General features: G+C 30.8%; 3 protein-coding genes across 8 annotated transcripts; all 3 read left to right on the forward strand.

The window, feature by feature from the left end:
• Positions 1-425: 425 nt before the first annotated feature.
• Positions 426-3,699, forward strand: LOC107004892 (protein SENSITIVITY TO RED LIGHT REDUCED 1). 2 transcript variants are annotated; one of them, XM_015203293.2, is made up of 2 exons: positions 426-695; positions 2,694-3,699. In XM_015203293.2, the coding sequence occupies exons 1-2, from the start codon at positions 620-622 to the stop codon at positions 3,614-3,616; spliced, it is 999 nt and encodes a 332-aa protein (XP_015058779.1). In that variant the 5' UTR covers positions 426-619; the 3' UTR covers positions 3,617-3,699. The 2 variants fall into 2 exon arrangements, with proteins under 2 accessions (XP_015058779.1, XP_015058780.1); XM_015203294.2 differs by lacking the exon at positions 426-695 and adding an exon at positions 702-1,888.
• A 131-nt stretch (positions 3,700-3,830) lies between these two features.
• On the forward strand, positions 3,831-6,407 carry LOC107004893 (uncharacterized protein At5g39865-like). The gene has a single exon (XM_015203295.2). It carries the CDS (start codon positions 5,432-5,434, stop codon positions 6,245-6,247), a length of 816 nt encoding a protein of 271 aa, XP_015058781.1. The 5' UTR covers positions 3,831-5,431; the 3' UTR covers positions 6,248-6,407.
• Positions 6,408-7,104: 697 nt separating this feature from the next.
• Positions 7,105-10,706, forward strand: LOC107004895 (RING-H2 finger protein ATL78-like). 5 transcript variants are annotated; one of them, XM_015203297.2, is made up of 3 exons: positions 7,105-7,496; positions 7,590-7,662; positions 7,748-10,706. In XM_015203297.2, the coding sequence occupies exon 3, from the start codon at positions 9,757-9,759 to the stop codon at positions 10,378-10,380; it is 624 nt and encodes a 207-aa protein (XP_015058783.1). In that variant the 5' UTR covers positions 7,105-7,496; positions 7,590-7,662; positions 7,748-9,756; the 3' UTR covers positions 10,381-10,706. The 5 variants fall into 5 exon arrangements, with proteins under 5 accessions (XP_015058783.1, XP_027768751.1, XP_027768748.1 ...); XM_027912950.1 differs by having other exon boundaries at positions 7,753-10,706; XM_027912947.1 differs by having other exon boundaries at positions 7,105-7,662.
• The last annotated feature ends 5,298 nt before the right edge of the window (positions 10,707-16,004 follow it).

The following is a 16,004-nucleotide window of genomic DNA, read 5'->3' on the forward strand; positions in this document are numbered from 1 at the left end:
CTTTTAAGTATTTTTTTTATTAATAATTTTCTTGTATTGACATGTGTCAAAAACACTAATTGCAATAATACTTTTGGTGTATTGTTGTTCATCAAAGTGTTTAAATGAGAAAATAGTACTCAAGTCATGATTATTAAAACTTTTAAAACTTTTTTTTTATCAAAGTGATATATTTTGTTGAAATAAAATTTTTATAATATTTTTATTAATATAATATTCAATTTAACATGCACATTAAGATATTAAAAACAAACGCCATTAATTATTTAATGTTCAGTTTTAGAAATCACGTCTTGATATTCAAATTAAAATACATAGATCATAATATAAATTTTTAAATTTGTATTGAGATTCAAACATCTTAATCTTAATAGAAACGAACGAAACAAATGAAACCTAAATGTATTGCAAGTTTGCAACATGGGTTGAAGCACCCTCTTGGGCCTTGATCACATCTTTTTATGGGCCGGTTGTCAATTTAAGCCCACCGACCTATATACCCATACCCCACTTTGTGTTCGTCATTCTCGTAGCTCCAAACTCTTCGAATTTTGTGGCGCAGATTCAGAAATCACAGTGAATATACAGATAGTGAAAAGTTGCTCTGCTCTGCTCGGTAATGATGCTTACGGGAGACATACCACCGAATCAAACTATTTACATTAAGAACTTAAACGAGAAGGTCAAGAAAGAAGGTAACTTTTTTTTTTTTTTGAAGATTTAAGCTAGGGTTTTAGCATAAATTCGAATCAGGAATTGTTAAGGCTGTGGAATTTCAGCTGTTTATGATCTTTTTATACATTTACGTGTTGTTGAATAGCTGTAAATGGAAGGAAAATACCATATAAAGCCGTGGTGTATGAGTACTATATGGGGTTGTAAGTTGGCGAGGAGGAATTAGAGAAGTCATAATAGAAGGGTATCTAGAATATGTATGTTTACACGGGGTAAAGTAAAGGATAGAGTTTCAAGTGACTTGTAAGCGCAGATTGTTTTCCATGAATGTTGAATGTTGGGTCAAATTCTGTAAGCCATGTACCTGAGAGGAGCTTAGTAAAATAGAAGGGGTTTCTGTTGTTGGCGCCCTATTTTAGTTTAGTGAGCTCTTGTCTCTGTCTAAAGAATACAAGCCCTTTTGGGTGAATTGAATTCTGCAAAGTTAGGGGGTGTGATAAGTGTGAGGTTTTTAGAACCCCTATTCTCTATAAGAGATAAACTTTATGCAGTATAGGAATAGAATGTTCCCGAATGGTGTTGGACTTCATTAGCGGACACCAACTAATTTGGGGATTGAACAGGGAAAATACCCTTCGATTTGATCAAGTTTTCTGGTGATCATTTCCTTCTTCTTTTTGTGGATTGTTGCCTCAATATCTATATTATTATCTTTGCGTTGAGTGTTTAACTTGGCATGAAAAGAAATGTACTTATCAAGGAGAAATCTTCAAGATTTGCTTTGTTATTGTTCTATCAAGTACCAAAACTTATGACTCTTATGCAACACTGACTTGAGAAATGGTATTCTTATTACAACAGAGTTTTGCAATAGGACCCAAATATTGGATTGTCTATTTTCTTTTGCTCGTTTGTGCTTTCATATGCTTTTTTCCGTATGCTTATGGTGCTCGTGGAGTTCTATTTTTATGTTTACTAGCAATGATGCCATCTTGAATTGTTGCTGTTATCTAATTTTGGAAAATGCCAAGCATACTCTGGCATATCATAACACCTACAATTCAAGAATGAAGGATTACAGCAATAACGTTCACTAAGATATTAATGCAAATCGTCTATCAATAATGGATAATTGAACTTCCACATCTGGAGATAGTTCACAAACCAAAGAGTAAAAGCATAATGTGTCATAGGCTTCTCAACACACTTTAATGTAAGTACTTCGACAATATCCTTTCTATATCATTTTAAAAGAGAAGAAACAAAATCATCTTTTTTTGCTCTGATGTCTCATTCATTAAATTTGGAGAAGAGCTGCAATGAGTTAAACTCATTACGCCAATTTATCATATCACCCCAGTGACGACATTTATAAATGCCAAGGGAGGAAGCTGTTACTCTAAGTTACAGAACTCATTTATACTTTTGGTATGATCTACACTTTTAGGGGAAGTGTTTGATGCTATCTTTCACAGAAGGATAATCCATTTCATTGGTAGAGATTAGAGAAGCAGTTCTACCAATGAAATCTAGATAGTGGCAGTAGTTTTTATGATTGTTGGCTTACTTACATTGTCTTCCAGTCCAAAACATCCTGGGAAAGCTCGTGCAAGTTGTCCATGTTTGTAGAACCCTACATGGGCTTCATGGAAGCTACACCTCCCCGCTGCCCCCACAAACTTCCCAAATAGGGAAAAACACTTCATTAAGAGAACATGGAAATGATTCTCCTCTTAATCTTTTATTTTCTTTTAGTTAGTTTTAAAACTGAATGTAGAAAAGTGATTTTTTTCTTTTTTATTTGAGATTTTCTTAGTATAATCTATATATAAATATAAATGAGGGTCATAGAGGAGGTGATGTGGCACCTCTCTAAAAATGAATGGAGGTGTTATGAAGTGATTTTTAATTGTCTAACTGGCCTTTGGAAATTTCAAATTAGAATCTAATATTCACACTCTTAATAGTATATTTTCCTCTAAGGTCCTTGACTAACTACATATTATAAACATACTCAGTGTCTTTCTCAAGTAGCTATAGAGGAATGGCTTCATCGGCAAAGACACCAGGTCTTGACAAGCCTAACCCAGCTGAAGATTGGACTGTTGTATTGCCTCGTCGTGGAAAACAGAAAAGAATTTTTCATAAAGTTATCATTCACGAACGGCAAAAACAAGAACAACTGTGGACTCCAGCAGATATTGAGACCAATCCCGAGAGAGAATCTAAATTGATGCAAAAAATACAAACCTGCATGAGGAAACTCGAGAGCTCTTCCTTCTGGTTGACATTTTTGGATCAGTTACAAACCCCTGAAATATTTGATAGGTTTCTAAAAGCTGTGGGCTCAGAAGGAAAGATGCAGATGGTAATATATGGAATTGGTAGCATAGAATCATATGAGCCTCCTAGATTACAGCTTAGTCTTGCAATCTTAATGAAAAGAATGTTTAGTTGGATTGGGGAGGTAGAGGTATTTGATCCAGTGATCTCTCTGGCAGAATCTAGGGTGCTGACAGCTCTCGGTTGTTCTGTCCTAACAGTCAATGAACAGGGTAGACGGCAAGCTTTAAGACCTACGATGTTCTTCATGCCACATTGTGATGCTGAACTATATGAGAATCTTCTAGAGGCAAATTGGAGGCATGATCTATTGGGTAATATGATACTGTTTGGAAATAGTTTTGAGGCGTATGAGCAACACGTGTCAGAGTGCAAAAACCTTAGACTTGCTGATTCTAGGAAGCATATCATAGCAATCAGGCAGTTTGTAAATGAGCTTCCCATTGATTCTAGGAAGCAGATTGTAGCATTCAGGCAGTTTGTAAAAGAGCGTTCCATTGATCCCTTTTCAGATGATCAATTTCGTGCCTTCCATGGTTCAAGTTGGCATTTTTTCGACATTGATCCTCATTCAGATTTATGTGATGCTAAACCATGAACACTTTGTTTTCTGGATTGTACCTCTTCATTGGAACTGAATATCAAAATTTTATTATGATTTAGGAAAATGTTCTTTCTTTACCTTTTGTTTCCTCGGAAAATGTACTGAAGTACAAACAGTACATGACTCCAAGTAGTACCATACAACAACTTGCAATTGCAGCTCAGAAGGAAGAGATGCTAATAGTTAAACTTATTAACTTGCAGCATGAAACAAGTGCATTGGTATCACACCATCTGGGAAACTTAGATGAAGAAATTGTTCTTGAACAACGCGTAAAAAATAAAATTCATCAAAAACACATCTTTTATCCAAATAAAACATTAGGAGATCTTAACATCTAACTTATAAAACCGTTGAGGTGTCTGCAAGTTGTCCCAGAAACCATCGAACACACATTAAATAACCAGATACTACATGCTTGTTTCACAAATTAAATAGACATGCATATCCTACGTGACATAATAGATGTAGACCGCAATTTGTCATATAGGATACCATGTAGGAATGTGTGTCTACTTATTCAATTATATACAAGTTCAACAACCTACTCAAACACACCTAAGATTAATGTGAAGTTGGCATTAGTGTATCTACTCAAACACACCTAAGATTAATGTGAAGTTGACATTAGTTGGGTTGTGTATCACAAATGGACTAAAAGTCAGATATTAATTTTCTTTATATTGTTAAGGGCTAAGTTATTTCAAGCTTATAATGCTATGTTGCACACACCAAATGTTCAGCCCTAGGTGTGAGATGGAATCCCCGCAACATACCAGACGTTCAGCCCTGGGCGTGAGATGGAATTCCCGAGGTGAGGTAGGCTATTGAAGAATGAATAAAGGTTCATATTGATGATTACTGCGACAAGTGGTTTCTTTATAAGAGTTGAATGAATAGTTTCCTTTATGAGCCAACTTTATAGCATAAATTAGATTAAAGACCAAATATCACTCAAACAGAATTATTACGTGGAGATTACAAACTAAAAGATAAACTAAAATGAGTATCATTTTTATCGGATGTCCTATAAAACGGATAAGAAAATCATAATCCATAAATTAAAGGAGAGAAGCTTCTAGAGAGAAAAAAGTGTGACACAAATTAAATCTTAATTCTTTTCCATCCTACGCAACTCAAGGTACAAAAACATAATTTTTGTGCCATTGACTCATAAACGAAAATTCTTTTCCCATTACCAAAGCATTTTTTTCACCTTTTTATAACACCATTTTTTCTTATATTATAAAAACTCTATCTATCTATATATATAACTTCTTCATTGAAAGCTACCCCCGCCACCCTTCATCTTCTTAAACATTTTTATCAAAATTTATATCTTTATCCTCTCATCATTCATATCTGATTTTGATCTTCAGAAAATTAAATTTATCTCTCAACAATTTCTATCGTATATCATATTTTTATTTTATTCTCAGAATTGGTTGTTTTTTATCACTCACCTTCGTATTATTCTCCTTAACATTGTATCTTTTGGTTTTGTAGGCCACTTACAATCTTTTTTTCTTTTTAGTTTTATGCTCGTTTTTTACGAGAGATTTTCATTTCTACACATACGAGATTTGAAAAGACCAGGTGGTCAAAAAATCTTCATTTCTACGCATACAAAAGATCTGAAAAGACCATATGGTCAAAATATCATAATTTCAACCTATACGAGATTTGAATATACCAAGTGGTCAAGAGATGTTCATTTCTACCTATACGAGATCGGCGGTCAAGATATCTTAATTCCCTATTGGATCATTGGTATAATATTGTTAATAGTAAAGAGAGAATATTTATTTTATGATGGATCATCATCGTCATCACAGGGACAATGAATTTGAATATCAAGAAATCCAGAAAACAAAGACATCATCAAAATTCAATAGATCAAGGACTATACACAGCCCGAGAAACTCGATTGAATTCCCCGAAAAGCCCTTGTATCTCTATCCTTCTCCTCATTCCATCGAACGTAATGGCTCCATTAAAAAGCTTCATTGCTCACCTTTAGGATCCATGGTTGGAAATTCATTCAAAGGAAAAGTGAAAAAGCTGTATTCAATTTTCGACTCTCGTAAAGAAAATCCTCGATCCTCGATTCCAAAACCTCAAAGCAAGCATTCAAAGCCATTGAGTTCGAACCCTCTGTTATTGCCGGATCGTGTGGTAATTTACTTCACGAGTATCCGTGGAATTCGAAGGACCTTCGAGGATTGTTACACAGTGAAGATGATATTAGGAAGCTATCGTGTTAAAGTCGATGAAAGAGACGTGTCAATGCACATCGCGTATAGGAAGGAATTGCAAAATGTTGTAGGTGAGAAGAACAACCATAGTATTGTGACATTGCCACAGGTTTTTATTAAAGGGAAATACATTGGAGGTGCTGAATTGATCAAGCAATTGAACGAAATCGGCGAATTGCCAAAGTTGTTAAGAGGGATTCCTTTAAGGCCAATTGGTTATATCTGTGAAGGTTGTGGGGATGTACGGTTCGTGCCTTGCTCGAATTGCGATGGCAGCAGGAAATTTTTCGATGAAGATGAAGGACAAGTTAGGAGGTGTCTTATTTGTAATGAGAATGGATTGATTCGATGCACACTTTGTTGTTCTTGATCTACATGATGTATTTATAACATGTTCGTTGTGGCCTTATAGTTTTTTAGTCGGTGAGGCAAAGACGAATGCAGAATTTTAAATGAGCGAGGTAAATGTAACACTTTTGTATCAACAGGTGGCGTTTAATCTAATATAAAGTACCATCTATTACTATGTATATGTATTTTGAAATTGTATGGTTGTGTAGAATGTAGTATTAATTTGTCAAGAATATTATATCCAAATTATTTTGTTTAAAGTCAGGGGGGATGAGATTGGGCAATTCCAGTAAGGTTGTCGATACTATTGTGTACAAGGGGAACTTTTTATGCTGTCGATACTTATGGAGAGACTATAAAGTATGATCCCTCATCGTTTAACGAGATCAACACGTAATCTTCCAGCATAAAGATGTTATCTTCCAGCTTATTTAAGGGGTGGAATAGTAAGAAACGACTGGTGGAATCAGGTGGGGAGTTCATATATGTATATATATATATATATATCATATTTGTTAACTTGACGTAGCTAAATATTATCATTTTTATTATCCTATGTTTGACGTTTACATTGATGTAATATTTTATGGATATTACATTTATTACACTTAAAATTTTATGCTAAATTATCCTAATTTATAGTATTTTCACGCAATTTTTAACAAAGATGGTGGAGAATATAAAAATTACCAATATAACTAGGGAGACAAGTATGCAAAAACCAAGCTGAATATCCATTGTTCTTCTGTTGAGTTCTTAAGAAATTCTACTGAAATACAAAGAAATATAAGAAATAAATTCACGAAAGAAAAATAACCAAAATGATTAATCCCTCGATCCAGTGTTTTAAAAGATTCTGTTAGGACTCGCCTTGGAGCCTAGCAAAAACACCTCAAGACTCAAGTTTGGAATTCTTATGTTCAATGGCTATAATTGCAATCCATATTGAATTGCAAATGTGATCACCCCCTTATTGAAAAGACCAAAAAATGGGCCTTTTCGACGACCAGACCCAAATTCAGCCAACACAACCCGACCCGACCCCACGTTGTCTTGTTCACGGCAGCAAACATCGCATCAATCCAGAAAAAGCTGTGGCGTCCAAAGAAGGAGCCGTTTGAGTATTTGTGAGGCTTCAAATCTCTATCCGTTGAGGAATTGTACTTTCAATGACCGTTTCCCCCTACCTCTCTCTATATATACTTCCACCTTCTTTAAGAAAAAAATAACAGTAAGAAAATGTGATTCTTATATCCTAAAAAACAGAGGTTTGGATTCTTATATTCTTGTATTTGCCTAAAACATCTTGCTACATATAGTATTGTTAGCAACATATAACTAATTAAGTTTTTTTCTTTTAGTTACTGTACCAACTTGTGTTTGTTCAATACTTCATTTAGCTAATGAATCTGCTGCTTGATTGGGTTCTCAATAGTAAGTTGAATTAAATTTTGAAAAGCATTGCAGAGAAAAACATTTTCAAGCATTGACGACTGTTGTTTCTCTGTTTTGTCATCAGTGCAGAGGAAACTGAATTTCATCTTGGCAAATGACCTTAGCAGCTAACTTAGATTTACAGGTTCTTAAACTAAACTTAGTTCCATATATAGTGCAACTGATGCTTCTTTTTTTTTTTTTTAATGTTTGAAGAAATTCACAATCGCTATTTTTTTAACAATAATTTGTAAAATCACATAAAAATAATAACAAGTACAATGCAGCGAGTGCTACTAACTTAAACTAATAATTAAAGAAGAGGAATTGAAATATTTTGATTGTAATAATTTGATAAAAGGATTAAACAGTCAGCAACATTCCAATCACACAACTAGATGTAAGCTCAAAATCCTCTTCTCAATTTATAAATTATTTTTAAAAATTACGATAAATAATTTAAGATAAAAAACGTAGAACATTATGATAATGCATTTGTAAAACAATTAAGTAAAGTTCCATTGCCACTTTTATTTGGCTCCACACCTAGAATGCATAACCACAATAACTCTTCACCGCACCTCTTTTATACAAATCACTCTTTTTTATACATTTGAAAAGTACCTCATTTTTCAATCCTAAATAGATTTGTATCTTTTTCTCAACCAAAATAATAATAATATTTCTAATTAAAGAATCTTTCTAGTTGACAAACATATAATTCTTATCCACCTAGAAAAAGAATTTCTTAGAAAAAGTGAAAAAACTTATCCATACCAATTGCCCCTTTACATTAATCAAGAGACGGTATTATTTGAACATTATCATATCACTATCAATCATATGTTCCTTTTATAAGCTCCAATTCTAGTGCTTTTCACTACATTTTTTTTGTAATTATCCTTTTTTAAATTTTGAAATTACTGAATTTCAAATTATGCAAATATATAACAATTTAAATTAAATTTAATCGAACTCACAATTCAAACTGTAACTCTGATCTTGTGTCTTTTCTATTGATAAAATCTATGTACTAGATTTCATTGTATAACTTTTTTAAAGTTAGATAATAATATCAAACATAGGCATAGTACTCTTACAAGTGTACTCTTGTCCGCAAGTGGATAGGGTACTTTATGAGATACAAAAATGTATAACAACAAATAAAGTACCATTAGTAAAATCGATGTTAAAATTTTTACTTGGTTAGTAACAACAAATATACAGTTTTAAAAAATATGTCTCATTATGATATTAACAACCTTTGTTTTCTCTATTTGCAAGTCTTCAAAAAGAAATTACTACAGCTAATCATAGTATTATTAAAGCAAAATGATTTAATTAAAAGAAATTACTACAACCAAAATATCATTATGTAGACACCAGATAACATTTTGGTCCAACAGGAAATCTGTATGTACTTTCACTATTAAGTATATGTACTTTTTTTATCGATATTGATCTTTTCATGTTGTTTGTTTCATATTATATTATCTCGATAATAACATTTCGTTATATCAATACAACAAGATCAAATAAAAGTTTCACTTATCGTTCTAAATATAGCTATATTTCACTTATCAAAGTATCAGTTCGATTATTAAATGGTCATATTCACGTGGCAGCCTAGTCGGCAGTCGGCAATGAAATGGGGTCCGGTTCTTGAGTGGGCAAACCATTATCTTTTTACAAAATCAAAGTGTTTTAGTGGAGTATCCAAATTGAAAACGAACATATATTAATTCGAATTAGAGTTCCTATTAAATTAGTATCAAACCTATTTATAATAAAAACATGCCTTAAAACTTGGAATTATTCATCAAAATCTAAAGTGAAATAATAATATTCGCGGTGTTCGCATTAGAATTTCTATTAAATTCAAATCACGCATTATAATCTAACATAAAGAATGAAACGTTCTCACTATCATCCTGATATACTTCCATTATTACTAGTCAAAAAGTTGATCTACACTTTTTACACCTGAACACCCTTATATATAAACCCCACCTCCAAGAAGACTTCAATAATTCATCCAACAAGAATACAAAGAAAAAAACACATACAAAATTACCAAAAAAAAATCATAAATTCATGGACTATTCAAGAAGATTACTCCGGGAAGCCACCATGTCGCCGCCACCGGCAGCCGGAATCAGCCACGATACACCACTTGGTCATAGAGTCAACACAATTGATGCAAATGTTATTATGGTTTTGGCTGTACTTGTATGTGCCTTAATTTGTTCACTTGTGTTGAATTCCATCATAAAATGTGCATTTAAGTGCTCTAGCTTAATATTGGCTGATCCATCATCAAATCATACAAGTAACAACAACTCTTCTTCAACAAAATTAGTCAATAGAGGGATCAAGAAAAAAGCGCTCAAGACATTTCCAGTTATAACATATAGTACTACTGAACTGAAACATCCAGGGCTCGACTCTGAATGTGTCATCTGCTTATCAGAATTTGGAGTTGGAGACAAAATCAAAGTGCTACCTAAGTGCAACCATGGATTCCATGTTCGATGTATCGATAAATGGCTCAATTCACACTCTTCTTGCCCTACTTGTAGGCACTCCCTCATTGACACTTGCGAAAAAATTGTTAATGGTGGCAATTCTTCTACTAATAATAATAATACAGAGGCAGCAGTACAACAAGTTATAGTAAGGATTGAACCTCTCCAACGTGAAGGTGTGATATCCAATTAATTTACAATCAAAATTTGGTAGAAAAAAATAGTAATATAGCTAGATTTTCCTTAGTAAATCTCTTCTTTTTTCGAGCTCTGATTATGAAAGAAGGAACCTAGAAGAAGAATGTATCACACATATTACTCAATTAGGTTAGAAGCTTAGAGAGGTAGCATGTAGTTTCCAATGAGTTATCAAGTGTATATACAAGTTAAGGTGTTTAAAGTTATGGCATTTCGTTTGAACCCTTTAAGTTCCTATCTTAGGGTAAATTGGATTTAGATTTTGTATTTTATGATCATATACAACAAATTAAATTAAGCGGGACCCGCTAATCAATCTAACTTTGAAATGGAAATTTTTTTTGGAATAATTGTAGATAGGTTGATGATTAGGAATAAAGTGTTTTCAATTTTATTTTATTTTTATAAAAGGAATAAAGTAGAATGGTTGATGTTGAATATTTTATTTTTGTAGTGGGATTCAAAACATCCCTTTTTTTTTTGGATGTTATTTTTATGAATAACAAGAATTGTTTTTCAAAAGATAAAAAAGGAAGCTTTTCTTTTTTGTATTTTAAAATTTATTAATTAAACGCAAAATCATTATCACAATCAAACTTTATTCACGGATTTTTAATATAATGTGTTTTAAGATTTCAAGTGACTTTTAACTATTGGTGAACTCCAATCCGAAACCACTATACCCATTTACTTCGCAAGCGAGTTTTAAATTAATAATTTGTATATATTTAGTAAATTTTTAAAATAGATATTTAATTTTTATATTTTATTTGGATGATTATTATGTATTGTTTTTTAATATATGATATTGTATTATATTATTTTTTAATAAATACAATGAATAGATTATATAGCAATATTCCATATCGATAATTTGAATGATAAAGCTACGAGAAAAATAAAGTATAAAATAAAATTATTATGAAAAAAATTGATTAAAATGTGATTATTAATGAAAAATAAATAAATTACTAAAGTAACAAATGCACAAAACGGCTCGATAGGGCTAGAAAAAAGACAAATAATACCTTAGGCCCAATATTTGAGGGGTCACATTTTTTTAAAAGCCATAATAGATTTATAGATCTTTATTAAAAAAATAATATTGAGCCAAGTAACTTATAACAAAGATGATGCTTTTTATATAAAATAAGAGAATTATTAGAAGAAGGTTGTCTAGAGTAAAGATTAAATTGATTGAGTATAGTATCAATTAAAAAAGAATTATTCAAAGAAAGCTAGAAGAACAAAATTTGTAAGAAGATATATTAATTTACTTCTTAAAGTTTAAGGCCTTCTTTCTATTATTTTGGCTTTTAAGTTTTTGAGTTGTCCCGGTTAACGCGATTACATTAAATTGGTTATTACATAAATTGATTTTCTTTTTGTTATTGAATGATGAATTTAAACGATACAATACAATAGAATTTAAGTTATAATTAACATAAATATTATACAATATAATGAGTAATAACCATCCAAGGAAGGTGTAAATCGACCATTATATAAAATAATGATACAATATTATTGGGTCCCAATCAGGAGAAGGTAAGATTGAAACATTACTTGAGAAGATATAACCCACCAAAGACTAGGAGGACCAAAATAATTGAAAATTCAAATAGACCACAAAGCTAATTGTTTAAATCATTAATTGTATTGCTATTATTATTAGACCACAAAGCTAATTGTTTAAATCATTAATTGTATTGATATTATTTTCTTCTCTTAGTGACATCCTTTTCATTCAAAGTTACAACTTGCATCCGGTGCATGCAAAAAGATAATAACAAGAAGAATAAAACAATAGTGCATGATTTTTTCAAAAGAAAGTGAGAGATAAAGAAAACAATAATAATAATAATCCAATAGAAAGAACATGAAGATTTAAATAGCTAAATTAAAGGAATACACTCTAAATGACTCATTATAAATGCAACAAATATAATTTTGGGCCAAATTCAAGAAACTTGCTAAGCATGCACTATAAGTGAGATTAACGAAATTTAAAAAAAATAAAAACAAGATTTTGAATCTTAAAGTCTTAAATTAAAGACATGTCAAATATGTTAATATATATTTTTTTAAAATTTTATGGTCTTAGACATGTCAGATAAAGAGTCGCATGCTAACAAAAAGATACATTTTTCAGAAGAACTAAAAAGAATTAATAAATCAAATAAATTGAAACGAAGGGATCGAAATATACAAGTATGAACTATGAAGGACAACAAATGTTGCAATATGTGGTGATAAGACAATTTCTTATCTCTAGCTCTAAAAAAAGATAACCCCCAAGGATGCATGAAAATGATAGGAACTTAGGAATATATTTATATATATCTATATATATTGTGTTGGTGGTTTGTTGATAAATGAAGATAGAATAAATCTTTTTCCCAACCCCACCAAAATTGAAAGAACATAATTAATAAGTTAATGAAGACTATATTTTATATATATCTAGTGAAAAGGGTCCAACTATTTCACGCACTTGGAAGAGGATCACATTCATAAAGTCACATGTATTATTATATTTCAATCATTTCCAATATTTCTTTTTATTTTTTTATTGATATTTGAAGTTTATATTACGAAAAATGTGAAATTAGTTGTGAAATTAATTTCATAGCAATTTTAAACTAATTTGTTGCTAAAAATGTGTTTTGTTTATAGATTTTTCTAAAATGTGTTTGCTTATAGATTTTTTTAAATTTTATTCGACACTAATTTCACGTTTTTTCTTTTTGTTTCTATCGACCACATCCCAATGTGCAATACCACTAAAGGATGAACCATGATATTTTGCACTATTCACACTAACTAGTGTCTTTCTTCCATTATTGTTAACTAATAAGTCAACTATGCATTTTATTTTTCTGCGCGCTAATTTTTTTTAATTCATTAAACGCGGTTATTCTTGAAGTGGCAACATTAATTTATTTGGAACAAATACTATCATTTTCTTTATTTATAATTTATTTATCTGATTTTAACTTGTCATGTAATTTAAGAAAGTAGAGAAGATTTTGATCTTATTGTCTTAAAGTAGAGATACGAAGAAATAAGATAAAATACATTCTTTTTTGAACAAATTGAAAACAAAAGAATATATGATCAATTCAATTTCAAAAGTTAGCTCAACAAGTAAGATTGTCCAAATCATATTAAAGCGACCACTCAATATTCTTAAAAGGGTCAATATATGAATCATCCAAGACGCATTAGCATGGCATATTATTCCCGTTTGAATCATAACACTTCATGGGAGAAATCCCTGATAAGGAGTACTCATATTTTCTTATATGAGTACTCAAATTTAACACTTAATATGATTTTGTGATATATATTCCTACCTTAATTTTTGCTTAAATAAGGTTAATATTATTTGGTCGGGTGTAAATATATGCAAATCCAACGTATAGAATGTTTTTATCTTTTTTTTTCTTCTTTCAAATCCATTAATCCATTATGGTTTTGGAGATATATTAGTGACATAGACATATATAGTTATAAAAAAAATTACATATAAGTGGAGATTGGGAGGGTCTTATCTAAATTGCTAATATCTCAAACTAAGTACACATTTTTTTAATTTTTTTTGCAATCACTTATTTGCTTTGCATACAACCAGTCTTTTGTTTTATGGGACCAATCTTATCATATTTTGAGAGACCAAAAAAGGGATAGCTAATTAATTATTTATTTCATAATTAGTACAAATCTTAAAAAAGTTATAAGAGTTGAACTTAAAAGGATTACTGTTGCCATCTTTATCTTAATTTTTTTTTGTAGTACATAACAAAGATTTATCTAGTATCTCAAAAAGATTGTCTTGCTTTAATTACAAGCCACAAGAATAAATGAGTACGAAGCTTAATCTTGATTTTATAATTGATTTGGTGCCTTGTGATCATACAACTTAATTACAACAAATGGGGCCATTTGTTTATCTAATTAGTAATTCGATTGGGCCAAAGATTTTATTGGATAACAACTTTGTCTCCAAATCTACAAGCTGTTGATTAGAAAGCATTAGAAAAAATATCATATGGTAGTACTTAGAGCTAAAGAGGAAATTACAAATGGATTAATTTCCATATATGCTATTAATTCAACTTCACTTTATTGTACTAAAATAAAAGTAATTAAGTGTATGCCATGGAAAATACCAAAAGGTAACCAATGAAAGGGAAGCTATAGTTTTAAGTTTTTACTATGCATAAATTTGAATCGAAAATGTGTAATTGAAACACTTTATTAAAAGTTCATGAGATATTTTAGTTTGAGAGTTTAAATGAACTATGACAAATTTAAAGGTCAGACCATGTATTAAGGCTTTAATTAATTAACAAGCAAATACATATATTTGATCCTATATTATATATGAGATATGAGAGTGGTCCTTGGTAAAATTTTAAACAACTTGAATTAGTTAATAGACAAGATAATTTAATTGCCTAACTTGAAGATTTGATCATGTACTAGGAATCTTGATCAATTCATATGAAACCACACAAATAATTCAGAAAATGAGAAAAAAGGTGAATCATACTTATCAAAAGATTAGATAATACATGATTTATTACAATTTTTCTATTAAGAAGACACAAGTAGTACTTTTTCTATATCATTTGGTACAACTTTTCCTATTAATTATCAGTTCAATCTCAATCTACATAAATTTCTTATCAAATTTGTAGTACGTGCACAATTTTTTTTTAGAACTTGTGGTTTTAACAATCATGTAACATTTGTTTGGTTAAATATCATAGCAATTGTGTGGCGATAAAGACTTCTTGTTTAGGGTATCAAATATATTATTCTTTTTTATCTCAATTCATATGACATTCACTTGCCTTTTTAATTAGTAAAAAAAAAGAAGATATATTTTATATTCAGTAACAATTTCATGTTCCTACTTATAGGAAAGGAAAACAATAGGGTCGACCTAGGCCAATACAAGAGTCCTAACTATGCTAAACTTAGACTTAGAGCAATACTCAAACTAAGTTAAAACTATTATTCTTGACAAATGTTCCTAAAATCTATAACGATATTGAATCTAATAATCATTAACTAATGCCAATAAAAGTTTAAGCACTCTATATCAATAATTAATATATACGTATTTATTGCTGCTAAATGTTCATTTGTATTGCCGTGTGAGTATAAGTACAAGTAGTTGTTGAATAGTACTTTAATTACATAACAAATGAAACCACAACTAACTCTAACATCTTAAATTTCCCTCAAGAGTAAAATAAATTTCCCCTATGAGTAACTTTGTTGCCTAATATGCTCTTAAAATAAAAAATAAGATAGTCTTTATCAAATTTTAGTGCGTTCAAATACGTCAATAGTACTTAACGGTAGGAAACTTCTTACTCCCTTCTTGGGCTATAGAGTTGTCAATAACAATTTTTTGGGCCTCAAATAAAATTTGTGTACATGCCAATATGAACGTGGCAACCTAGTCGATAATTGGCAAGGGCGGTGGGGGCATTTCTTGGGTGGATATTCCATTAGCTTAATTTGTGTAAATGCTAATATATGAGCATTGCTAAATGCATGGCTCCACTTATTTATAACAAACTCTTAACCTCAGTGCTTACAAGT

Source organism: Solanum pennellii, chromosome 11 (assembly GCF_001406875.1).
Source record: "Solanum pennellii chromosome 11, SPENNV200".
Taxonomy (NCBI): domain Eukaryota; kingdom Viridiplantae; phylum Streptophyta; class Magnoliopsida; order Solanales; family Solanaceae; genus Solanum; species Solanum pennellii.